Source organism: Lemur catta, chromosome 2 (assembly GCF_020740605.2).
Source record: "Lemur catta isolate mLemCat1 chromosome 2, mLemCat1.pri, whole genome shotgun sequence".
In the NCBI taxonomy this organism is placed as follows: Eukaryota; Metazoa; Chordata; class Mammalia; order Primates; family Lemuridae; genus Lemur; species Lemur catta.
The window spans coordinates 34980091-35005569 of record NC_059129.1 but is presented as its reverse complement, the minus strand read 5'-3'; the positions used below and the strand labels follow the sequence as shown (position 1 = coordinate 35005569).

Here is a 25479-nt window from a genome sequence, read left to right as displayed (position 1 = left end):
GGATTACAGGCATGAGCCACCACGCCTGGGCATAATTCCTTTTTTTTTTTTTTTTGAGACAGAGTCTCACTCTGTTGCCCGCTACAGTGAGTGCCGTGGCGTCAGCCTAGCTCACAGCAACCTCAAACTCCTGGGCTTAAGCGATCCTACTGCCTCAGCCTCCCGAGTAGCTGGGACTACAGGCATGTGCCACCATGCCCCGCTAATTTTTTCTATATATATATTTTTAGTTGTCCAGATAATTTTTATTTCTATTTTTAGTAGAGACAGGGTCTCGCTCAGGCTGGTCTCAAACTCCTGACCTCGAGCGATCCACCTGCCTCGGCCTCCCAGAGGGCTAGGATTACAGGCGTGAGCCACTGCACCCGGCTTGGCCATAATTCTTAATATTTCTCTCACTCCCTTCCCTTACATCCAGATTTTTATGCATTATATTACTAATTTTAGTTTATTAATATTCATAACATTTATGGTATATTTTACTCTGTAACTCTGATTTCCTTAATTATTTAGTCTTAAATTGATATTTAAATATTTTCAATGGTAACCAACAATTTTTAAAATTTGTGACTCATCCCTTGGTTGGCTGGATTTTATCTTCAATCGCTTTTTCAGGAAAGCGTCATACCCTTTCCATGTTACCTAGAGAGGAGTCCATTCTGTGTTGTGCCCAGTTCCTATAGTAACTTCAAGGAAAACTTAAAAAAAAAAATTCTTATTTTTAATTGTGATAAAAAATAGAACATAAAATTTATCATCTTAAAACAGGAACTTTTACAATGCCCACAGCCTTTGCTGCAGGAACCCACTTAAAGCATTGATCCTGACTCTCAAACAGAAGGGTACATCTTTAAAAAGAAACGTGATATTATCTATATCATAAATTTGAATAGATTCAGGGAGAAGTTTCTACTGGTACTTCGGACTGCCAGTAGAAACCTAGCTGCTGATGACATCCGATCCTCCAGGAACACTGGCCAATGAGCTCTGTCAAAGTGTTCCTTGGCCACCTGAAGCCACAGGCATTGCTGGGCATTGTACTTAGGGGATATTCACTAACCAGATCCATGCAGCTTTTTTGGGAGCTTTGCTTTATTGTGATTACGGATCTCAGGACTGACCACCAACTTCTTGCAGAGGCATTTTCTGTTCCCTTGCCTACCATAGTTTAGTGTAAATCAGATTCCCTAGCTGGGTGCAGTGGCACACAACTGCAGTTCCAGCTACTCGCTGAGGTGGGTGGATAGCTTGAGCCCAGGAGTTTGAGTTCAGCCTGGGCAACTTAGCAAGACTCTCCTAAAAAAAAAAAAAAAAAGACCCTCTTTTGCTCTATATGGCTGTTATTATCCCATGTGCCAACAACAGCTCCTTTAGTGGGTGTCTTGTAATGGGTGTTAACCCAGAAAAATCCTCTATATGGTGGCACTAACTTCCCCTAGGACCCCTAGGAAACTGTGCTTGTCATTAGGGCTGTCCACAAGTTTTTTAGTTCTTCTCCTTCCAGGCATGTGGAAAGAGTTCCCTTCTCTAGCTCCTTTGAATTAGGTATGGCTATCTGACTGGTCAGTAACATGTGAGCAGGCCAGGCACGGTGGCTCACACCTATGATCCTAGCACTCTGGGAAGCCGAGGCAGGAGGATCACTTGAGGTCAGGAGTTCATGACCAGCCTGAGCAAGAGCAAGACCCCATGTTTAATAAAAATAGAAAAAATTAGCCGGTGTGATGGCATATTCCTGTAGTCCCTGCTACTCAGCAGTCTGAGGCAGGAGGCTTGCTTGAGCCCAGGAGTTTGAGGTTGGTGTGAGATAGGCTAACACCACAGCACTCTAGCCTGAGCAACGGAGTAAGACTCTGTCTCAAAAAATAATAATAATAAAATAAAATAAAAAATAATATGTGAGCAGAACTGTCATGTGTCACATCTGGGCAGAAGGTATAAAAGCCAGTGCGTGTTTCACCAAGTCCTCCTCCCGCTATGATGGTGGTCCCGGAAGCTCATATAAAGATGGATTCCCTTCTCTCAGCCTGATTTCTTGAGCAACTACAAGGAGCAGACCTCCCCCACTGACAAACAATGGACATGCAGCATGAGCAGAAAACAGATCTTTGTTTTTATAAACCGCCAAAATTTGAGTATTGTTACTGTAGCATACACTAGCCTACACTGGCTGGATCCAGAAGAGACTGAGAAGGAAGGGCAGCTATTGCTAAACAGGGACCTCAGGATGAATGGACCACCCCACCCCCACCTCAGTTCAATGTGCTCATTCCTAGGCAGGCGTCCTCCTTCTCAGCAGCTCCCCTATGAAGACTGAATGGCAGGACCTGTTTCTGAAACTGGTCTGCAGCTCCTTGGCCCAGGCCCTCGCATAGGAAACAACTGCTACTGAGTAGTCTTAAGTCAAAGGTTCTTAAACAAGTACAGAAATAAGACAGAAACAAGTATCATCTTTTTACAAATGAAAAAGTGCTTATAGGTGCTATATTCCCTGAGTTCACTGATGTTCGAAGAGGTGTAAAGAGGTCTTTATATTTTAATGTCAACATAGCTGGATTATAGTATTTTCAATTTATATATTTTTGTTTTTGTTTTTTGAGACAGGATCTCACTCCGTCACCCAGGCTGGAGTACAGTGGCACAATCATAATTCACTATAGCCTTGAATTCCTGAGCTCAAGTGATCCTCCTGCCTCAGCCTCCCGACTAGCTGGGACTATAGGTGCACACCACCACACCCAGCTAATCTGTCTTATTTAGAGACAGTGTGTTGCTATGTTGCCCAGGCTGGTCTCAAAGTCCTGGGCTCAAGCTATCCTCCCACCTCAGCCTCTCAATTCACGTTTTAAGTATGCAAATAATATCTGCTCCTGGTAACAATTTCACTTATAAAGCAAGAAGTAAGTTTTCCTATATCTTTATTTGCAATCTTACCCTGCCATCCACCTACTCACCCAGCTGTTGGTGCAGGCACAGCACCCAACACTGAGGGGCTATACACAGTATAAGAAATGGTCTTGGGCCTCAATAGGCTTATTCTGGTTGTCTCACGGCTGGTATGGGGCCAATAATGCTTGCATTAGAACTGAAGGAAGCTAGGTGAGACTGCAGGGAACTAGTGAGCATATCGTCTTGTCCAAAAGGGGCAGCCACTGCTCAGCTCCAGCTGTTTCTTATTCAAAGAATGCAGGCCCAGTGTGGCTAGAGACCGGAAATCCACTTTTGCATGGGAAATGTGTTGTTGCTGCCAAACTTAACACACACATGGCTGGATCTGATCAGTTTGTCGATGTTGTAGTTCTGAGCATGGGCTCTCGAGTCTGGGGTTTGAATTCTGGCTCTACCACTCATCCTTTTTGTAGAGTTGAGGGTTCCAGTTTCCTCATCTATAGAATGGGATTTTACCTCTTAGGATTCTTATGAGGATCAGAGGAGATGCTGAAAGCACTTAGTAACCTGTAGAGTAGATTCCCTATAAAGCTTACTATCTAGTGGAAGAGACAATAAATGAATCTCATCCTGGAATTACAGGAAGGCTTTATTAGCATCTAAATAGAGACCTGAAGGATCAATAGTTAACTGGGTGGAGAAGTAAGATGGGAACTGGGCAAGGGCTTATCAGGCAGAGGGAACAGTCTGAGAATGCCCTGAAGCAATCATTCGTGCAAGCCCAAGTGAGAGCAGTAAGGGCAAAGAGGAGACACACAATCCCCTAAGAGTCAATGTTTCCTGCCTGATACAAAGTGAGCTGCAAGGAGCCTCAGCTCAGCCTGAGGCCAGTTCCAGCAACCTTGGGACTTCACACCACACTGGCAAGTGTTAACTTCCCTGACACAAAAACCACACCCACCAATTATTCCCGCGGGGCCCCCAAACACAGAAGAGAGACGGAAGCAGAGGGGGCTGCCTCAGGGTCAGAAGAGAGCAGTTTTCCAGGCAGTGGAGGAAGATCAAGAAGGCAGGTAAGAAGGCACAGAGGTGGGGGAAGTCCCATCTGCTTGGGCGGCTGCAGTGTCCAGACGGAGGCCTCCAAGGCTGACTGGAAATCAGGCAGGGGATGGGCTGGGCAGCACGCAGCCCCTGCAACTTCGGGGTGAGGAATTTGGCCAGTTTGTAAGACCTCAGTCAAATGGAAAATGAGCGCCCCCTGGGAGCAGTGCTCGGTGGCGGACGTTGGAGGACCCAGATGAGGAGGGGCGGAGGGCGGCTCGAGATGGGAGTAGCCTGCCGGTCCCAGTTTTCTTCTCACAGGAGCTAACTCCGTCCGGCATGATGGATTCCCGGGCTCCCAGAACGGCTGGGCTGGAAGGGACCTTGAAAAAGCAACTACCGACACGTGCCCCATGCCAGGACCGGGCACTTTCGTGACAAGTACATTGTCTCATTTAACACTCCTATTTCGAGGTGGGTATCATTATCCCCATTTTTCAGATGAGAAAACGGAGATTTGGTGACTTCGTGGGGCGGGGTGGGCATTCTGTATGACTCCGGAGCCCCTTCCCTGGAGCCCTCACGACTTGTGAGATACTGATTCCTGTAGTTTTGTGGGAACACGCATCGAGTGTGAGGTCCCCACGCTTTCCAAGTGACAACAGCGTGAGTGTACTTTCGGCGAGAACCACGCCTCCCTTGTCGCTACAATAGTAATTACTGTTGCTTTCCTTTAAGAGCCTTCCCTTGAAATGGGAAGTCCTCGCCGCACGAGGTGGACATTCTATATTGCTGGATCACCCGGACGTCTTTCTCCTTCACCTGCACTGATCTCCACTGGTGACATAACGTCTCCCCCTCCACTAGCGAGAGAAAACTTGGGACTACATTTCCCGGCAGGCTGTTCAGAGGGGGTGGGGGGGGAGGAGGAAAGATTTTCCGTTTCCCTCGGCTAGCAATTTGGCGAGTCGGCGGTGATGCATATTTCTACAGCCAACGTCCTTTCTCTGTGGAAATCAGGAAGGGACTACGTTCCCCAGCAGGCACTGGCGCAGAGGTCGAGTGGCCAGGCAGCCATCGTTACTGTAGTCCTTCTCCCCATTTCCGCAGGGAATAGCCTTAGCGCCTAAACTACAAGTCCCACATCGCTGTCGCCTGCCCTTCGGCCGCCGTCTTTGCCGGTAGTCCCCGCCCCACTCCCTGCATTGTCTCGACTGAAGCCAACAGAGGGGAGCCGGAGAACTGCAACTCCCGTCAGGCCTGGCGCCACGGCGGGTGGGGGAGGATCTCGCCATCACAGGCGGGCGAGGTGCCCAAGGTGGTAGAATGAGGAAACCGGGAGAAGCTAGGTAGCCTGCCATCTTTATGGTAGTCTCCTTATCCTCCTGATTCGGCCATTCTTAAGGAACACTAGAAAGCTGGAAAACTACTATTCCCATCGCACCTCGTAAGCTCAATTACTAGTCAGGTGTATGGCCCTCTTCCGCCATCTTGCTTGTAGTCCTCGTTCCTTTTCACCTTTCCATTGTTCCTGACGAGTAGAAATGGCAGCGGGAAGGCAGCAGATGGACTGCGACTCCCGTCAGGTACCACACACGCGGAGGGTTGTGGACAGGAGGGCGTGCGAGCGCCTGGGAAGGAGGTCGGGTCGGGGGAGAACGCCATCTTGTTTGTAGTCATCGTTCCCGCTCCTTCTCTATGTTCTGCAACTGGGAGCCTCGGGGCAACCGGACTATAACTCCCGGCATCCTCGGCTCCCGTCCTGGCACGCCCTCCGCCATCTTGTTCGTAGTCCCCGCTGACCCCAGCGTCCCATTGTTCTTGTTGTGGCTTCAGTGTCCGCAGGACTACAACTCCCGTCGCGCCCTGCGCGCGTCCCCTGGATCGTGGAGGTGGTGGAGGAAGGAGGGGGCAGGGGGCGGGGTTCTTCCAAGAGAAGGAGGGAGTAAGGAGGAGGAGGAGGGAAGGAGGAGGGAGGGGAGGGGGAAAGAGAGGAGGAAGGAGGAAGGAGCTGAGGAGGGATGAGAGAGGCAGCCAGGGCCCCGGACCGAAGCAGCGCGGGGCCGGGGGACCAGGGGGGCTGAGACACCCCAACTGCCCCCTCCCCCTTCCCTGTCCCCCTCCATCCTTTCCTTCCAACCTCCCGCTTGAGAAGGGGGATATATTCAAATTTTATTTAAATCCCTATCTCCCGAGGGTCGCGCGCTGGGGGGAGGCGGGAGAGAGCGGGGGTGCGCACGGGCTGGGGGGGCGGGGCCGGAGCTGCTTCCTTCATCCCCCTCTGCTTGCTCTGTAGCCGTAGGGCAGGGGACCGCAGTCCAGGGGCGGGCCCAGGGGAGGGGGGCAGGTTACATCGACCCCCCCCTCCCCGGGAACCGGCGGTGGGCGGGGCTTGAACCCCGGAAACGGTGGGGGGCCCAGGCCTGGTTCTGGACCCCTGGGCAGTGGGGGCCGGGAAGGGGCCAGTTAAAGGGCCGGGGGCGCTGGGGAGAGGCGGGGCGGTGTGGGGGGAGGGGAGCTGGGACTCGGACCCGGGACTGAGTGGGGCCCGGGCAGAAGCTGAGCACCCTGCGCCCGAGGAGCCCCCGTTGGCCTGGGGGGGCTGAGGGACTGAGCCCCCCAGAGCAGGACCTCCCCCTGGAAGGGCCGCGCCGCAGCCCGTGGGAGGGCCTCGCCCCCGGCGCCCCCCATCTCCACTCGCCGCAGTCCCGGCCTCCGCCGGAGGGAGGGGCCGAGCGCCCTCGGGGGGCCGTGGACCCCGGCGTTCTGAGCGTTCCGCGCCCCGCGCCGCCCGGCCCCCCCGCCGCCGATGGCCGCCGACCCGCCGGGAGCTGCCGAGAAGGGAGAGATGGCTCCCGGGACACGTGTGAGGTGGGTTCATGCGGCTCCTCCTCACCCCCAGACCTGGGCAGCTCCCACTCCCATTCATCCTCAGCCCGGCCTCTCTCCACCTTCCCCGCCCCCAGCCTCACCCTCTCTGCTCCAAACTCCTCACCTCCAGCCTCCCTCCCCATTACCTCTCAACCCTGGAGAACTGGCCTTCCTTCCTAGACCCTGCTTCCCCTTGCAGACCCCCCATCCCTGCCTGCAGTCGCCGCCCTCCAGGCCCCGCCCCTGGAGCGCTGGAGGGCCCCTTACCCCCATGATGGGGCTGGAAGTCCCTGGAAAGGGGGAAGCTGGGGTAAGACTCTGAACAGGAAGAGACCCTCCGGGCCTTCTGAGTCCATATGGGATCTTGGAGGATATGGTTTTTATGGGAAACGGAGTCCGAGGGATTCTAGACAATTAGGGATGGAAAGCAGCCTGGGATGCAGAGGGAATCTAAGACTGAGCCTGTCCTGAGTTCTGTGGAGATGTCAGGTTGGATTCTAGAATCCCAGGGAATCTGGAAGATTGCCCGGATTGACCTGACGGATCCAAGAGGAGGGTCTCTCGGAGCAGAGGGAACTCTGTGGGGAAAGAGGAGTTGAGATCTTGGGCTGAGAAGGGCTCTGAAGAAGCATCTCAAGGGGGTGTCAGAGCCCCAGGAAGTTGGAGGGCAGAGTGGATCATTAGGGTTTGGGGGACAAAGATCCTGTTGGATCTGGTAAGGATATCTAGGTTTGGGTGGAAGAGAGATTGTATGGTCATTGCGTGTAAGAAAGGGAGAGGATAAAAGAAAAGTCTGGAGCTTCCACGTAGGAATCTGTGGTATCTTGGAGGTAAATTAGGGGAGTTGTAGTTTGAGGAAAGCTTGGGATATTCTGGCTCAGTTGGATAACGGGAAGAGTTGGGAGCTCTCTGAGGTAACACCACAGGTAAGGAGTGCCTGGCCTTCCAAGGAGCTTTAGTGTGGGGATGTCAGGAGAGGCCCTCAGTGTCCCTTCCTCCTCCCTGCTCTAGGAAAGGGACACTGACGAAGTGTTAGAGGAGGGGTGAGGTCAGGAAGCCAGTTCCTGGGGCTTGCAGAGCATTCAGTTGAGCTGCTGCAGGGAGAGTGGCCTTGAATACAGGGAGTGGGCACACTGGAGAGGGTGACCTTGTTGTCCCCCTGAGGAGGAGGGCAAGCTCTGATTGCCTAAGGGTGTGGGGAGCTGCCAGAAGTCTCCGGATCCCAGCAGGCCCATCTGACCCTGCCATCATCCATCTACAGCCCTCGGCGTTGCTGACGCCCCCAATGTCGTCGAGCAGTCGGGGGCCGGGGGCCGGAGCGCGCCGACGCCGAACCCGCTGCCGTCGCTGCCGGGCCTGTGTGCGAACTGAGTGCGGGGACTGCCACTTCTGCCGAGACATGAAGAAGTTCGGGGGGCCTGGGCGCATGAAGCAGTCGTGCCTGCTCCGGCAGTGCACTGCCGTGAGTTCTGCCCCCGCTGAGTTGGGCCCCTGTGGGCTCTGCTCACCCTTCCCCAGCTGGCGCAATACCTTTCTGGGATGGCTGGTGCCTGCTTCCCAGAATGTACTGTAGAGCTGCTGTTTGTTCACTCATTAATTTTCTTCCTTCATTCACTGGTTTGTTTAAATGTCTGTTTTCGTTCTCAGCTCCACGCTGGGGGCAATGTTCGAGTGCACAGAGTCTGACCCAGTCCCTGCCTTCATGGTTTTCCCAGCTCTGGGGCACAAACCCACAGAATGCTTAGCCCCTGCTGTACCACTCTCCAGAGGCATCTGTGCACAGGGGAACCTGTCCCCAGAGCTGGCCCCCTTTGAACAGGTCTTGCCCTTCTCTGGCCTCTTCCTCACCCAGGGTGGTCTTAGATTTGAGGCCAGGTTCACCCTTTGTGTGACCTTGAGCAAATCACTTTGAGCCTCAGGTACCTTCTCTGTAAAATGTTTCCTTTGCTGAGTTGTAGAGATTAAACAATAGTCTGGATGTGAATGTGCCTACCACAAGGCGCAGCACACAGTAGGTATCAGGGAAACGTGGGTTTCTCTGCCCTGCCTTCCTCATCCTTTGAGCGACCCTCAGCTCCAGAAAGCAGTTCTCCACAGCAGCAACCATGAGGAGCCAGCTGCATCCTGCATCCCCCTCCCCACACCACCGCCTCCCCCTCTTCCTCCAGCCACTCTTTCGTGGTCAGTCTCTTCAGCCCTCCGCCCCTCTCCTCTTCCTTTGATCCCAACCCCTTGCTTCACTTTGCTTTTCCTTCTTCTCCTGTCTTCATCTTCTTGATCCTGCAGCATCACTGGTGTGACTCAGTATTACCACTGTCCTCCCCAGAGTCACATTGTCTGAAGTCTGCTCCTATTTTCCCCAGGACTAGCCAGTTGCCTTTAATGTTCCCAGGGGTCTTGCCAAAACTGGGTTCATTGTGGGATTCAGAGCAACCCTTGGGCTGCCCATTGAGCAACCTCAGAATCAACCCAAGCTGCTGCCACATCTTCTCCAGCCCTCTCTGAGTATCATTGCCACATTTGCCTGTGGTATCTCTCCCTCCTCAAAGCCAACTTATAATTTCAGGGTCACACTGTTCCTGGATCCTGCTATAACAATTGCAGCAGTGATAACTATGTATCAGATCCCCCTCATGTGTCATCTCATTCTTACAAGAATCTTGCAAGGGAAGGATTGGTAGCCCCATTTTACAGATGCAGAAACAGAGATTTAAGAAGGTTAAATCAGTTGCCTGAGGTCTTGCTGCCAAAAAGGAGCAAATTCAGGATTTGACCCAGTTTGGCCCATGAATTTTGAATCACCTCATGCAGCAGCTGGCCAGACTCCCTAGAAGGAAGGGTCTTTCCCCTGTTGCTTGCTTTTGGGGTCCCTGATGTCCCCCTCTCCCCCAACAGCCCGTGCTCCCACACACAGCTGTGTGTCTCTTGTGTGGGGAGGCTGGGAAGGAGGACACAGTGGAGGGAGAGGAAGAGAAATTTGGTTTGAGCCTCATGGAGTGTACAATCTGCAACGAGATCGTCCACCCTGGCTGCCTGAAGGTGAAAGTCCTGGGGACCCTGGAGCCTGGGGTGGGGCAGATTGTCAGGGAGTAAGGGGGTGGGGCACACAGCCCAGAGGGGTACTGGCACCCTACTTCCACTCCTGCCCTCTTGCCTACAGATGGGGAAGGCTGAGGGTGTCATCAATGCAGAGATCCCCAACTGCTGGGAGTGTCCTCGCTGCACCCAGGAAGGCCGCACCAGCAAGGTAGGGACAGGAGCTGGGCTCTGCACCAGGCTCTGGGTAGGCGGTGGGTCGAGGAACTTTGTGGCATTTCACCCCCAGCTTCCGTCTCCCCAGGATTCAGGGGAGGGTCCAGGCCGTCGCAGGGCTGACAACGGCGAGGAGGGCGCGAGCCTGGGAAGTGGATGGAAGCTGACAGAGGAGCCGCCGCTTCCACCACCCCCGCCCAGGCGCAAGGGGCCCCTGCCTGCTGCTCCCCCCCAAGAGGACGTGCCTGGGCCCCCTAAACGAAAGGAGAGGGAGGCAGGGAATGAGGCCCCCACCCCAAGGAAAAAGGTGAGCCATGGAGCATGCTCACTAGGTCCAGCCCAAGGTGTTCTGGGAGCTGTAGTCCTGGCCATTATTGTGGGGGTGGGGGAGTCGGTTGGCCTGGGAGGCAGTGCTCCCCAGGGGTTGTTGGGAGATGTAGTTCAGGAGGTGCTGCGTTGGGGAGAGGATGGAGCATGCTCAGTGTGGAGGAGAGGTACAGGTGAGAGGGAACTGGCCCAAGCAGGAAGCTTTGGGAGCCCTGGGTGAGTTAGGGAGGAAGGAGAAAGCATGCTCAAATTAACTGCTACAGTGGAGGAGGGGAGGGGCTGGAAAGGGCCTGAGGGAGAAGAAAGAAGAGATGAGAGCATGCTCAGTGAGCCCATGCCCTGGTTGCAAGGTGAGCATGCTCAGAGTTCTCCTTGGGATGGGGGCTTCTGGGATTTGTAGTCTAAGAGGGCATGGACTCTAGTTTTGTGGGCACTGAGGGCCTAATGGGGTCTCTTCCTTCCCCCATATCTCCTTCTTGCCCTGGTAGGTGAAAGGAGGCCGAGAGAGGCACCTGAAGAAGGTGGGTGGAGACGCCTGCCTCCTCCGAGGATCGGACCCAGGCGGCCCAGGCCTTCTGCCCCCCAGGGTTCTGAATCCGAGCCAGGCTTTCTCGTCCTGCCACCCTGGGCTCCCTCCCGAGAACTGGGAGGTGTGCCGGGGACCTCCTCCCTCCCCCGCCCACCTTTCCTTGCTCCACCCTCCAGCCTGTAGACAGAGTCTGCCCCTTCCTGCTCACCTTGTCCTGCCCCAGCCCACTTCGCCAAGATGGGCTCTGGACCCTTGGGGAGAGTTGGGTGAAGAGTGGGTGGGGCCCAGGTCCCAGGAGCCCTTGACCTCCCAAGAATCCTCAGTATCATCTGGCCTATTTGCCTCATCTTTCCAAGCCTTAAAGGGGAAAGAACTGAGTTCAAGTTTCTGCCTAACCACTGACACTGAACTTGTATGGTCTTGACAATTTTGTCGGCAGCTCTGAGCCTCAGTTTCCTCATCCATAAAATGGAGGTGATGCTACCTACCTCACCTACCTATCCCGTAGTACTATATAAATCTAACGAGGTAATGAAAGTCAATGAACTTTATAAGGCATAAAGTATATCTGGCTTCAAGAGAAATAAGGCCCAGAGAAGTTTAAAGACTTGCCCAAGGTCACACAGCAAAGCCAGAATTCAGATATTTGCACTGATACACTAAACACAGAAGTCTACCTGATTGTGTTCAAATCCTGCCTCTGCCATCTGTCAGTTTATAACCTAGGGCAAATCACTTAGTATGCTTGAGCTTCAGTTTTCTCATGTCTGAAAAGAGTGGGGTGGCCCAAGTTGCCACTACATTAGAATGAGTGCAGAATGAGTCAGCAAGTGTGGGTTACTCCACATGGGGCCAGATGATGTTACTCTCATGTTGTTGACTAGACACTCAGAATTATCTAGTCCAAATGTTCCAAGTCATAGATGATGAAGCAGAGACTTCTCAGCTCATACAGAGAGTTGACAGGCAAGCCGGTACTCAAAACTAGGTTTCTAACTGTTCTTCATACCTTACTGTTTTTGGAACTTCATAAGCTGTTGAAACCCATAAGCCTTAAATTCTTTACATTAGTACCTTTATGTTACAGATAAGGAAGTTGAAGTCCCCAGACAGGCAATGGCTTGGCTGAAGTCTCACATTGTTTAGGAGCAGAACCAGGGCTGGAACTCAGGACTGTCCCTTGGGCTATTCATCCCCTGGTGACTCCTCAAGGGTAGGGGGTGGGAAAGTGTGTCCCAGGCCCTCGAATAGCCTCACCCTGTCTCCCTGCAGAAACCAAAGCCGCCATTGGCTTCTGCTGAGGGCCCGGCGGTGCCATCCCCGTCACCACAGAGGGAGAAGCTAGAGCGTTTCAAGCGGATGTGCCAGCTGCTGGAGCGGGTACCGGACACCTCCTCTTCCTCCTCGGACTCTGACTCTGACTCCGACTCATCAGGCACATCGCTGAGTGAGGATGATGCCCCTGGCGAGGCCCGGAATGGGCGACGGCCAGCCCGGGGCAGCTCTGGCGAGAAGGAGAACCGTGGGGGGCGGCGGGCTGTGCGCCCTGGCAGCGGGGGGCCCCTGCTCAGCTGGCCCCTGGGCCCCGCCCCACCACCCCGGCCTCCACAGCTGGAACGGCATGTGGTGCGGCCCCCACCTCGAAGCCCTGAGCCCGACACGCTGCCTTTGGCTGCTGGATCCGATCACCCCTTGCCCCGGGCCGCCTGGCTTCGCGTCTTCCAGCACCTCGGGCCCCGTGAGCTGTGCATCTGCATGCGAGTCTGCCGGACTTGGAGCCGCTGGTGAGTGGCCTGGACAGGCCTGAGTTCCATTGCCAACGTGCTTCTCGCTTGCTGTGTGACCTGCGATAGGTCTCTGGCCCTCCCTGGGCGCCTTGTTGTGTATTGGTGATACAGCTGTAGCACGGACATGCTGCAGTATGGTATTTCCGTATGTGCCACGCACAAGCTGCTTCCCATTTATGAGTTCATTTAACCCTCCCAACAAATCTCTGAAGCTGAGGCCCAAGGTCATGTGGAGAGGAATTGGTAGAACCAGGAATGTGAACCCTCTGGTTCCAGAATCTTTACTCTTAATAATAGCTATTAATTATTGAGTGTTTAGCATGTGCTGAGCATAGTGTTTGGTGTGTGCCAAGCATAGTGCTAAGTGCTGTGATGCATCAGCTCACTGTTTATAGTGCCACTTCTGAAGGCAGTTTGATTGTTGGTCCCACTGACACAGGAGAAAGCTGTGTGCTGGGTAGCCCCTGCCCTCACTAAGTCAGCCATGCTCGGACCTCCTGACTCTGCTCATAGCTTCCTTCTTTACCGGAACCACCTTGAGCACCCTCAGCCCATCCTCCTCCCTCCCACGCCCCCACCTCCTAAACCTTGTTCAGAAACGTCGGTCATCCTCCCAAGCTTCTTATCTTCCTCTCCGATCCCGCCCCCAGCACAGTTCCTCCTCCTCTGCATCAAACTCCCACAGCACCCTGTTTCCCTGCTGGAGCACACAGAGACCTTCTGTGTGTTGACAAGCCTTCCTTCGTTTACTCATTTTTGTGTTCCCATCACTTGCTAGGGTAGGGGCAGATACTGTGTCTGTTTTATCTTCCTGTCCCTAGCATGGGACAAAGGGCGGCGTAGGGGCTGCAGAAATGTGTTACTAAATTAGTAAATTCAGGCTCTTTCCCAAGTACTTGCTATGGAACAGGCATGTTGTTGAGCACTTCACAAATGTTAGCTGGTTGGTTTCTCATGATAGCAGCCCTGTGAGGGAGTGAGTGACACCTGAAGTCACAGTACAAGTTAGTGGCCAAACTCAAACTCCACTCTGCTTCCTTTAGGATGAGGTCTAGGGTGCGCGTGTGTGCTTTCTGTTCTCCGTAGTGACTAGGGAGCCGAGAGCACCAGAGTGCAGGCTCTGCGGGCAGATTGCCTGTGGTTGACTCTTACTCTTCTTTAGATGAGCTGTGTGCCACTAGGCCAGTTACTTGACTTCCTTTGCCTCAGTTTCCTCATCTGGAAAACCAGGATAATCGAAGGTTTTATTGCATAGTGTTTTTGTGGGCTAATATACGTAAAAGAATGAGCACAGTACGTGGGAAATGGAAACCACTCAGTGCCTTAACTGTGATCGTCATTGTTTACTCAGTTACAAATATTTACTGAAAGCACAGACTTTTACTCCTCAGAGCATAGATCTGTGCCCTTGAAGAGCATCGAAGGGCCTAGTCAACCTGCAACATAGAAGCAAATAGTTGCGGAATTTGCTGGGGGTTCCCACTCCTGCCTCCTGTATTAACTGGGGAAGTGTTTACTGAAGCCCCTTCAAGGCCAGCTCTGTGCTTGACACGCGGGATCCAGAACTGAAAAGGACTGGATTTCTGCCACACAGAGAGACTTGTGACCGGAGGGGACGACATTAAGAGGTTCCAGCTTGGGCCCTGGAATCTGGCATTCCTGGGTTCATCAGCTGCGGCTCCTGCACTTGCTGGCTGTGTGGCCATGGGTGGATGGCTGTGTAAGGTCTTTGCTTTCTCACCTGTGGTCAAGGATTCATTTTAATAATCACCTTACAGGAGTTAAATGAGGTGGTTCTTGCAAAGCACTTAGCATAGTACCTGAAGGGTACTAAACACTCAATAAAACGGTGCCTTTCAATGGAAAGGACAAGGGTAGGACAGAGCAGATACAGTGGGACCAGTGAGGAGGCTCTGCCAGGTCTGCCCACAGAAGCAGGGACAGTGGGGGAGGGATTCGGGCTGAGAGCTTTCTGAGAACTGGAATGGCTTGGACTTGGTGACTGCAGTAGGATGCTGTTCAGCCGAGTTTCTGGCCCAGGAGCCTGGATGGCAAACAGGACCATTCCCCAAGTTCAGGAATGACGGGGGAGGAGTAGGTGCCAGGGGAAAGGAAAGAGCTCAGATTTGACACGTGTGGTCTGAAAGGCCTATGGGCCAGTCACATGGAGCTGGGACAGCAGCTGTATCTGCTGCTCTGAGCTAAAAGGAAAGATACAAGTTTGGGAGTTTTCGACCTTTAGGTAGCAGCTTTGCTGAAGAGGGCAGAAGACAGAATGTCAGTGTTTGTGAGTTAGAGAAAGAGCAGCCAGAGAACTGGAGGAGATCAAGGATAGAGGAGCAAGATTGAGGGAGAATGAATGGTGAGCAGAGGTGGATATTGGCTAGCAGTTATGGGAGATCAGGACCAGGAAGGGGCAGTTGGATTTTGCTACAAAGAGGCCCTGGTCTCCTTGGCTGTGCTTTGAGGGTGGTGGGCTGGGGGGCAAAGCCAGACAGTGTGGTGCAGAGGACATCAACTCCAAGGCAGGGAGACTCAGTGTGTTTGTTCCTGCCGTGTCCCTAGTTCCTAGGATGGCACCTGGCGTAGAGTAGGTACTGAAGAGATACTTGTTGCATGAATGAATGAAAATGAGAAAATCAGGATGGAGTGTGGAAGAGGTGGTAGAGGGTGGAGCTGGAGAAAAGTCTGTTGGTGGGAAAGCAGGAAGTTGCAGGCTTTCCTGTCTGGTGACTTCCATCTTGGAACTGGGAAGTGAAGTGATCCCTCCAGAGCCAGGGGAGAAAGGGCGGGCAGGGGCAACATGGGGAGTTGCTGAGTTGCAAGGAAGAGAGTATGGGCTTTCAAGTTTGGGCAGAGAGGGCGGCAAGGAAGGGTCTGGAACACAGGGCCAAGACCAGGTGTGGCTGGGAGTAAAAGCCAGGAGATGGACAGGTTGGAGGACAATGGTGGCATCAGAGAGCTCTGTGAGGGAAGAACTTGCTATGTTTGGAGCCCATTAGGCAGGGAGCAGTTAGGGCTGGTCCAGCTATATTCCCCAGAGCTTCTGCAAGAAGGATAGAGTTTTGCAGGCGATGACTCATTTGGGGGTGGCTGGAGTCAAGGAGAAAGTAAATGGGTTAGGGAATTTGGTCATCAAGCCCTGCCTCTCTAGGACGATGGCATGCCTTGGTTTCTCCTGCCTCCTGCCTCAGTGTCATTCCCGTTTAGAAAGAACCTGTCTGTGCTGGGCACAGTGGCTTGTGTCTGTAGTCCCAGCAACTTGGGAGGCTGAGATAGGAGGATCACTTGAGCCTAGGAGTTCCAGACCAGCCTGGGCAACATCGCCAGACTCTGTCATTAAAAAGAAAGAGTGAACCTCTGTGTTCTCCCTGTTGCCCTCACAACAAACTCCCACAGCCCCGCTGGATGTTGGGCATGAACTGGAACCACTTCCCCTGTACTAGCTGCTTTCATCGTCATGGCAACCTTTGAAGTGACTGCTGTCTTTCACCCCGTTTTATGGTTTGGGAAATGAAGGCCCAGAAAGGTCAGGTGACTTGCCTAAGGTCACCCAAAGCATGGAGATCACATAGCTGGGATTTAAATCCCCACCGCTCACGCTCTTTGCCTCTGGGCTCTGTGACCATGACAGCCCATGGCCTAGCATTCCAGCCCTCCTTGACACAACACCCCTAACCCACGCCTCCTCTGCAGCCTTGCCTTGCTCTTCCCTACTCAGAGTTCAGGCTCTGTATCCAGACCAGCTTGGTTTAAACCATGGCTCTAGGCCGGGCGCTGTGGCTCACGCCTGTAATCCTAGCACTCTGGGAGGCCGAGGCAGGTGGATCGCTCGAGGTCAGGAGTTCGAGACCAGCCTGAGCAAGAGCGAGACCCCGTCTCTACTAAAAAAAATAGAAAGAAATTATCTGGCCAACTAAAAATATATATATAGAAAAAATTAGCCAGGCATGGTGGCGCATGCCTGTAGTCCCAGCTACTCTGGAGGCTGAGGCAGTAGGATCGCTTGAGCCCAGGAGTCTGAGGTTGCTGTGAGCTGGGCTGACGCCACGGCACGCACTCTAGCCCGGGCAACAGAGCAAGACTCTGTCTCAAAAAAAAAATAATAAATAAATAAATAAACCATGGCTCTGCCACCAGTTGGTGGTTGTGGGACCTTGAACAAGTTTCTTTACCTCTCTGGGCCTCATTTTCTTTAACTGTAAAAAGGAGATGATGGTAATATTTACCTCCTAGGGCTGTTGTGAGGTTAAATCGTTAATGCATAGAACATACTTGGCACATAGTAAACGCTGGATAAACACTAGGTATTAGTTCTGTAGTCATCATCACCAGTATCATTATTCTCATTATTACAATGAGGTGATGAATTGCCCTTTGTTCCTGCTGCCTCAGGTTCGCAGAGCTCTCCGTTTTGTTTCTCTCTCCTGGGCCTAGACACAGGTTCTTCACCATCTGGAATGCATACCCTCTTTCTCCCCTCCCTTTGCTGGAATAACTGTTGCTTTCCTCAAGGTCTCAGTTCAGGCATTGTCTCCCCAGGAGGCTGCCCTATCCCTTGAGTTGACTCTTACCATGTCCCCTATAGCCTCTACTCTGGACTGTTTGTGTCTCCCCCAATTGTGTAGCCTGCTCCGTGCCCAGTGGAAGCTGGACAGTTGGTGTCAGCAGGGCTCTCAGTGACTGTTGGCTGCCCCTCTGACATTTAATCCCAGTGTCCAGCAACAGGACTGATTAACTCTAGCCAAGAAAGGGTCAGGGGAGACTTCCTGGAAGAGGAGGCACTAGAGCTGAACCTGGAAGGATCTTGGTTGACTGGCATTTCTGGCAGAGGCACAGCATGTGCCAAAAAACATGTTGGCGTCAGACAGCATTGTGTGTCTCTAGACGGGCAGGTGGTTTGGCCTGGCTTTTGTGGAGTACAGAAACACAACTAGGGGCCTGTAGGTGCCCACAAGGAAAGGGGCTCCCCTCCAGCTGTGGACAGTGGAAGGCTTCAAGGAAGGGTGGCAGTTGAGCTGGGACTCAAGGCTGAGTCAGAGTGGGCACCAAGAGGATTTGGATGGAGCACAATTTCATTGATTGGAAAGAGAAAAGTGCAGGACCTAGGGGCAGAAGCTAGGTTGAGGGTGAGTTGGGTTTTTTTTTTTTTTTTTTTAGTTTTTCGAATTAGAGAGGTTTGCAGATATTTATTGGTTGAGTGGAAGGAATCAGGAGAGGGAGAGGCTGGAATGCCAGAAAGGCAGGGTGTGGGTTGGGGGTGGTGGGGGCAGCAGGAGGGTGGGGAACAGACAGTGGAATTGCTCTGATTGAAGCCTTGGTGTCCCTAAAATGTCACAGTCATGCCGGGCCTCTGGAGTATGCCTTGCAGTTTTCAATGACACAAACCCATAGCTTAATCCTTCTGTTAGTTTTGAAAAGGAAGTCTCTCCATTGGGTGCTTTTTATCTGTAACCCTTCTCTAATTCTTACCTCCCTGTTCAACAGAAGTACTCTTGGGGTGGCAGCCTGAAGCCATGGCAACTCCTGGCTAGAATTTAATAGCCCTGGTCTGTTTTTTATTGTGCTTGTTTTTAAGGTTAACACATTTATGTGAAACAATACCGGTTCTAAGTGCAAAGGAGATGATTCAAAGCTAAATTCATGTTCTGGAGTTAACTGGACAGCAAATGACTGGGGCTTGGGAATCACTGCTCCAGCCTGGGGCTCCTTGAGGGCAAGTCCTTTGAGGGGTGAGAGGGAGGTAGGGTGTAGCTTCCAGGGCCCGCCCAGTCGCCCAGTCGCCTCTGACACAGTCCATCGTCTCAGAGGCGGTTCCTGACCTGCCTTTGAGAACTATGGAACTACAAGAGAGTTCTCAAACTGAGTCCAAAGAAACTTTAGTGTACCCAAAGTGTTAATAGAGTACCTTGGGAGAGGTGTGGGAGGGTTCCCTGGTGAAAAGGTTTGGGAAGCCCTTCTCCAGTTCACTGCCCTTGGAGTGCCGGGGTCAGGAAACCCATTTAACTTTGTTCAGGCCTCATTCATCTTTGTAGCTTCAATAACTGGGACCTACCAGGCCTTCCAGAAACATTGAATGACTAAATGAAAAGCTATAAATGAGGTGGTGGGGGGGAGTGCTCAGTGGAAGCTTTCAACAGTTACTGGCTTGATTCATTCATTCAACAAATGTGCAGCGAATAACCCCATTCGCATCTGGCAGTAGATTAGATCCTGGGGATACAAAAGTGAAAAAGACAAATCTGCCCTGTGGAACTTACATTCTAGTTGGAGGGACACACCAGGCAAGTAAAGAGAGAAAACACCAGGGCCGAGAGCCCAGCTTTGGGCAGCTGGCTGTCAGGATGTGGTGAAGGCAGAGATTAGGGGAGAAGTGCCTGTGAGCCACCAGAATTCAGCGAGCAGAGGTTGAAAGGCCCAAAAGGGGTGTAGGGGGAGGCTACTGATAATGCCAGTCCCTTGGCATCACATCACATAGTGTATGTGTTGTTTGTGTGTGTGTTTGGCAACATGCTTTATAAGCTGTAATGCCCACAAACTGTAATTACCTCATTTGATCTCAGGGCTGCCCTGTGGGCCAGGCACAGTCTGGATCATTATCTTGATTTTATATGTGAGGCCTCTGAGGCTCAGGGAGAGGAATGGACTTGCCCAGGGTCTCACATCCAGTGAGTGATGGAGTTGGGTCCTAAACCCAGGCTCTTGGCCAGGGCCCGTTTCATGCCATCCTGCCCTGGGTGGACGGGGAGAGAGCTGGGGTGAACTGTGGGAGCATGGTCAGTGTGGGCTTCCCCAGAGCTGAGGCCTGAGGTCTCTGTCTCCACCTTGTGGCTGGCAGGTGCTATGACAAGCGTCTGTGGCCTCGAATGGACCTAAGCCGGCGGAAGTCACTGACCCCACCCATGCTCAGTGGTGTGGTTCGACGCCAGCCCCGTGCCCTAGACCTCAGTTGGACAGGTGTCTCCAAGAAGCAGCTCATGTGGCTTCTGAACCGCCTACAAGGTAGGGCCGAGTGGTGAGCGGGACAGGGTAGGGACAGGACCAGGCCTGAGATGGAGTCATCCCAGCACCTGCTTCCTGGACCCTCTCCTCCCCAACCCAGGCCTGCAGGAACTGGTGCTCTCCGGCTGCTCCTGGCTCTCCGTCTCTGCCCTGGGCTCAGCCCCACTGCCAGCCCTGCGGCTCCTGGACCTCCGCTGGATCGAGGATGTTAAAGACTCCCAGCTCCGCGAGCTGCTACTGCCTCCACCAGACACCAAACCAGGTGTGGCCTCTGTTTGGTCATCTGTAGAATGAGTTGGACGAGGTGGGAGTATGAGGCCCCTAAGGTCTCTTCTGACTCATGATGGGTGTTAAAGGTATTTGAAGAAAGGAAAAAGCACATTAGTTTGAATAGGAAGGCCGTGGTTCACCATTATTCATTCATTCACCCATATGCTTTGAAATGAGTCTCGGAAGGAACAGGGTTTTCGCAGGGATTGTGAGACACAGCAGTTTGGTGGGGCATACTGGCAGAGAGAGGTGCTGGGAGCAGAGGCCTGGTCACCTTGGGGGTCACATGGAGCTGGGCTTAGGGCACCCTGTGCTCTAAATTCACATTGCTCCCCAGTGCTCTTTGGATAAAGACCAATAACTTACCACAGTCGCTGAGGCCCGGCCTGGTCTGGCTGCCATTGACCTGTGCCGTCCCTGCATTTCAGCCACCTCAGCCTCCTTGGCAAGTTCCCTCCAGCCCCAAGGCCTTTGCCCACTCCTCTTGCCTTGCATGCTCTATCTTCCTTCATCTCATTAACACCAAACCATACTTCAGGCCTCAGCGGAAATGCTGCCTCCTCCTAGAAGCCCTCTCTGATTCTCCCCTCCATCGAGCTGAGTCCCTCTCAACTTTGAGCACAGTCCCCTCCCGGCATAATACTGTATAACTGTGAAGGGCTTTGATTAAGATCTGTTTCCTCCCACTAGGGATCTTAGGCTCCCTGAGGGTAAGGACTGTCTGCTCACCCCAGCACTGTGGTTGGTGGTGTGCTCAGTAAATATCTGTTGAATGAATAAATTCAATGAGCAAAACAATCAGGGTGGAAGGGAGAGATCTAGTTGAGGAAAGATTTCCAAAAGATTTGCTGGGCTCTGAAATAAGAGTAAAAGAGCCTTCCCTTTCAGAGTTCTTTCACAGCTCTCTCTCAGGGCGCCCTTCTTCCTGCCCACCCCCTTTCATAGCAGCCCTGAAGAGGGAGTAGAGAAGCAACAAGGATTCTTCCCATTTTCTGGATGAGGCACTAGGGCCCAGAGCGGGTTGAGGGACTGCTGCGAGTCACACAGGCACAGCCAGGCCAGAGCACTGGCCCATCGTGCACTCTTACTGGAATGAGACTGAGCTGGAAAGCTTTGGGTGGGGAGATGTGGGCACTGGGAATGGTGCATGCCACGAGGTGAGAAAGTGCTGGCTGGCTGGCCCCATCTCCTGCCTTCATTCATTTCAGTTCAGGCCCTTTCTCGGGCTTGCAAACATGAGCCTTCCTGGCCCTCAGGGCCTGTCGTGCATGTTAGGACTTCACACCCGCCTTTCCTGCCTTGGTTCCCTGGCTTCATGCAGCGTTCTCAGAGCAAAATTTATGTTCTTCTACTTCTTTGCTTTTCTGCTCTGCCTGGTGTGTTCTCCCACCTTGCTACATATTCAAACCCTTGAAGGCCCAGCCTAAATGCCACTAACTGTCTCAGTGACATGCTCACTAATGCACTTCCCCTACCCAAGCCAGAAGTGACCTCTCTTACCTCTGCTTTGCTCTAATGGCCTTTAGCTATGGCTCAAGCTTGAGGATATCTGTAAATGTAACCCTTCTCCAGGCTCTCAGCCCCTCAGAGACAGGAGGAGGGGGTAGAATTCAGGGCATGCCAAATTGAGTGTCCACAGAGGTGGGCCGGCAGGCAGTAGAAGTGACGCAGTGATGCGGGACGTTAGGGAATGGCACCTAGCAGCCCAGCTGTTGCCAATCATTGTCAGGGGGAAGCTGTAGCCCAGTGTTGCCAGATCTTATAATTTTTTAAGGAAAAGCTTGGTATCTAAATTTCTTTTAAAGTGTCCTTTTTGTAGTGTTAGTCATCAATTAAAGAAAAATTTTTAGTACTATGCAGACTCCATAAAACACTTTTGGAGGCTAGTTTCATGAATTTGTGACATTTGATCTAGTTGATCTCAGGGCTAGGCTGGTGCCTGGGAGGCAGATAGCATTGCGGTAAGAGTTTGGACTCCGAGTCACCAGACCTGGGTTTCCTGGCTCTGTTACTTCATAATTATGTAATCTTGGACAGATTGCTTTGGGCCTCAATTTTCTCATCTGTCAACAGGAATTATGATCAGAGAAGGCTGTGGTTCTCAAAGTGTGGTCTCCAGACCAGCAGTGTCAACATCACTGGAGGACTTGTTAGAAAAGTCAACTCTGAAGCCCCCACTGTACACCTGCCTAAACTCTGAGGGTGGGGCCAGCAATCCCTTTTCACCAGCCTTCCAGGGGATTCTGAAACTTCTCTAGTTTGAGAGCCAGTGGCATAAAAGAAAGGCAGACCATGTGCTTTGAGGTGCAAAGATGAGGGGGTATGAGCTCTTTGACCTTGGAGGTGGGGGAAGAGGAGTCCTCTGAGCTCAGATCTGAAAGCCAGGGACACTGGCCAGGCAGGGTTTCTCAGGCAGGGCCACTTCCAGAATTTGGCTTAGGTATTGTTTGGAAGTAGGGGAGAGAAGTTAGAAGCTGAAACTTTGTAAGAATTAGAATGTTCTACCAAGGAGATCGAACTTTTCGGAGGTGCCCTCAGAGAGTTTTTAGCAGAAGACAGATGTTGTCTCATTTGTGTTTAAGCACGGCTCTCTGTGGGTGCCAGGAAGAAGAGGAGAAATTGGAGTGAGTGAGGTGGTTGAGCCGGGAGTTCATGCAAGAGTGGTGTTGACCTAGAATGGTGACTGGGAAGAGTGGAGAGGCTCCAGCTGGGGATGTACTAATCATGGAGGAGAAGGAAGTAGGAGAAGAGCCTAGGATGGTAGTTTTTTAGGGGTGTCATGTTTTGGATGAATGAATGAGTATATCTCAAGCACCTACTGTGTCTCAGTTGCTGGGGCTAGAACAAAGAACAACACAGACAAAAATTCCTGCCTTCATGGAACTGACATTCTTATGGGGGGAAGAGAAAGATTAATAGGAAAAGATGTATATAATAAGTAAAATGGTGAGAAAAGGGAAAAAATAGTGCAGGGAAGAGGTAGGAGTGTGTAGAATGTTATATAGTTTCACGAAGAGTAATCACGGAAGGCCGCACTGAGGAGGTGATGTGAGCAATAGACAGATGAGGTGAGGTGAGGTCAGGCCGTCAAGGTGTTTGCAGAGAGTGCAGCAGGTCAGGGCTGCCTTACAGTGGGAGCAGGTTGTGGTGGATGGTGAGGAACATGGGCATGGAGACGCAGCCGGTGTGGGTGCCTGGGTGCAGGGATGAGGATACCCAGGAATGCTGACCTCTTATCTGCCTGCCCAGGGCAAACAGAGAGCCGTGGGCGGCTGCAGGGGGTGGCAGAACTGCGCCTGGCAGGCCTGGAGCTCACAGATGCCTCCCTGCGGCTCCTTCTGCGCCACGCACCCCAGCTAAGCGCCTTGGACCTGAGCCACTGCGCCCACGTCGGGGACCCCAGTGTTCACCTCCTCACAGCTCCCACATCCCCACTCCGGGAGACCCTGGTACACCTCAATCTTGCTGGTAAGCACAGTCCCCTCTCCGTCCTGCTAGCCTGTTGGTCCCCATGGTGAGTGCCTACGCCCTATTCATGTGCCTGGTCTCAGCTGCCACTGCCCCATCCCCAGGTTGCCACCGCCTCACGGACCACTGCCTTCCGCTGTTCCGCCGCTGCCCACGGCTACGCCGCCTAGACCTGCGCTCCTGCCGCCAGCTCTCACCTGAAGCTTGTGCCCGGCTGGCAGCCGCCGGGCCCCCTGGCCCCTTCCGCTGCCCAGAGGAGAAGCTACTTCTCAAGGACAGCTAGTGGGGCGCCCCCCACCCTCCCCCAGGACTTATCAGGAGCCTGGACCTCCGGCTTTCATTTCACTCCTGCTGGGAGGCCAGGTTACCCACCTCATGACTTGGGAGTCCTGAGTTTAACGACTTGGGATTCCTGCCCAGGGACTCAAGCCAGCCGCCCCCTCCTCTTCCCCCCTGCACTGATATCTCTGGGGGTTTCTCCTTCCCATCTCATCCCCCTTCCACCTGCTTCATTGTCCATCCCCTGGGGGGAGTGGGTCAGAGGTACTAGGGGGTGCTGAGCCAAAGGGATGGTGGGAGGGGGGTTAAGGTGCAAGTCTGAGGGAGGGAGAATGGGGAAAGAGTGTCTGCACACAGGATACTGGGAGCTGGGGCTGGGGGAGGTGGAGGATGGGTGGGGGGAGGGGGCAGAAAGCAGACCACCAAGGGTTCCGGGAACAAAGACCAGATACTTGGAGGGGAGGGGGGAGGCCAAAAAGGGAAACCAGAGGAGCAGTTGGGGATCCAGGTGTCTGAGGTAGGGAGACTCTGGGAGCCGGGGGAAAGCCAGGGCTGGGTCGGGGGTGGGGGACCAAGAGCAGGTGTGGGGCAGTAGTACCCCCTCAGAGGGGTCACCCCTCTCCTTTCCCCCTCCCCAGATTTCAGTTCTTTTCCCCTGACCCTGACTCCTTGAACGTCACTGAAAATGGCAGCTATTGCAAGGAGTGGGGGCCACGGGCCTACCCGCTGTTCCGCTCGTGGCCCAGGGGAGTGGTGAGGGGTACCCCAGGCCCCTGCCTGCCTCTCCGCACAATACTTGAACATTCATCTGTACTGAAGTGTTACTTGAACCGGGGGAACCTCGGACCTGGGGGAGCCGGAGTGTGAGGGGGACAGGACCAGCTTGTACTGAGACTGGACGGGTGGGCACCCAGTTTGGACTGCACCACCCGCAGGCTCTCTTGCTTTATTGTATCCAGCAGCTCCACCCCTCCTGACCTGAGTTGGGGGTGGGGGGGGGCAGCCCAATGATGGGGAAAATGGGACTCCTCCAGCTTGGCTCTTCCCACTCTTTCATCGTCATGGAAACTTGTATCCCATTTGCCCAGGGAACTGCCACTCCTGGTTGCCATGGAAGTAGCAGCCAATGGACACCTCCTGATGACAGTGCTAAGGCTGGAAATCGCCCCTCTTAGTTGCCATGGGAACTGAGTAACAGACTCTTGGCCTTCCGCCCCTTCCTCCGCTGTGGGGGCGGGGCTTCAGGACCAGAGGGGGGGCGTCGGGGCCAGGTCCCGGCCCTCACCGCGGGCCTCCCGGGGGAGCCGGGTTGTACCATGTAGGGAAGGGGGGATCTATCCACATACCTCAGGTAACAGGTGCGCGGGTGGGGGGAGGGACTGGGCGGACCAAAGGCCGGAGAGGAGGGGCGCCTGGGGGTCACGAAAGGCTTGAGGTTGGGGCGTCTTGGGGGAGGGGAGGAGGCAGCCCGGCGAGGGGCAGGTGGGGGACCCAGCCGGGCTGGGCCCCTGGGCCCCGGGTCTGTACAATACGGTTTGCTATAAAACTCAAAATCTTCCAGCCGGGGCGGCGGAGTGCGTGTGTCTGTCTGCGGGGTCAGGGTTCCCGGGGACGCGGGTTAAGGCAGGAATGGCCGTTAGGCTCACTCCTTGGGGCTCTCGGAGGAGGGGACTCTGGATAGATCCGTGGGGGCCCCGGCGGTTCCTGCAAATGAATGGGCTCAACTTTCCTGAGTTCACTATTTTGGGACGGATTTTGGAAGTC

At 53.4% G+C, this 25479-nt stretch overlaps 1 protein-coding gene and 1 long non-coding RNA gene across 6 annotated transcripts; both read left to right on the top strand.

Moving 5' to 3' along the window:
- Positions 1-3841: 3841 nt before the first annotated feature.
- On the top strand, positions 3842-5830 carry LOC123632718. The gene is made up of 3 exons (XR_006733447.1): positions 3842-3962; positions 4238-4404; positions 4669-5830. It is a non-coding gene; the product is annotated as an uncharacterized LOC123632718 (long non-coding RNA).
- Positions 5831-5905: 75 nt separating this feature from the next.
- Positions 5906-25281, top strand: FBXL19 (F-box and leucine rich repeat protein 19). 5 transcript variants are annotated; one of them, XM_045543310.1, is made up of 11 exons: positions 5906-6801; positions 8063-8263; positions 9697-9840; positions 9962-10048; positions 10127-10360; positions 10869-11030; positions 12182-12693; positions 19535-19698; positions 19799-19960; positions 23218-23436; positions 23541-25281. In XM_045543310.1, the coding sequence occupies exons 2-11, from the start codon at positions 8087-8089 to the stop codon at positions 23717-23719; spliced, it is 2040 nt and encodes a 679-aa protein (XP_045399266.1). In that variant the 5' UTR covers positions 5906-6801; positions 8063-8086; the 3' UTR covers positions 23720-25281. The 5 variants fall into 5 exon arrangements, with proteins under 5 accessions (XP_045399266.1, XP_045399268.1, XP_045399265.1 ...); XM_045543312.1 differs by lacking the exon at positions 5906-6801 and adding an exon at positions 6845-7111 and having other exon boundaries at positions 10142-10360; positions 10869-10901; XM_045543309.1 differs by lacking the exon at positions 5906-6801 and adding an exon at positions 6845-7111 and having other exon boundaries at positions 10142-10360.
- The last annotated feature ends 198 nt before the right edge of the window (positions 25282-25479 follow it).

Coding starts and splice junctions, on each gene's coding strand:
- FBXL19 (XM_045543308.1), top strand. CDS start 7,073: ATGATGGGGCTGGAAGTCCCTGGAAAGGGGGAAGCTGGG. Junction 9,841..9,961: donor TCCACCCTGGCTGCCTGAAG/GTGAAAGTCCTG, acceptor TCTTGCCTACAG/ATGGGGAAGGCTGAGGGTGT. Junction 10,361..10,868: donor CCCCCACCCCAAGGAAAAAG/GTGAGCCATGGA, acceptor TTGCCCTGGTAG/GTGAAAGGAGGCCGAGAGAG.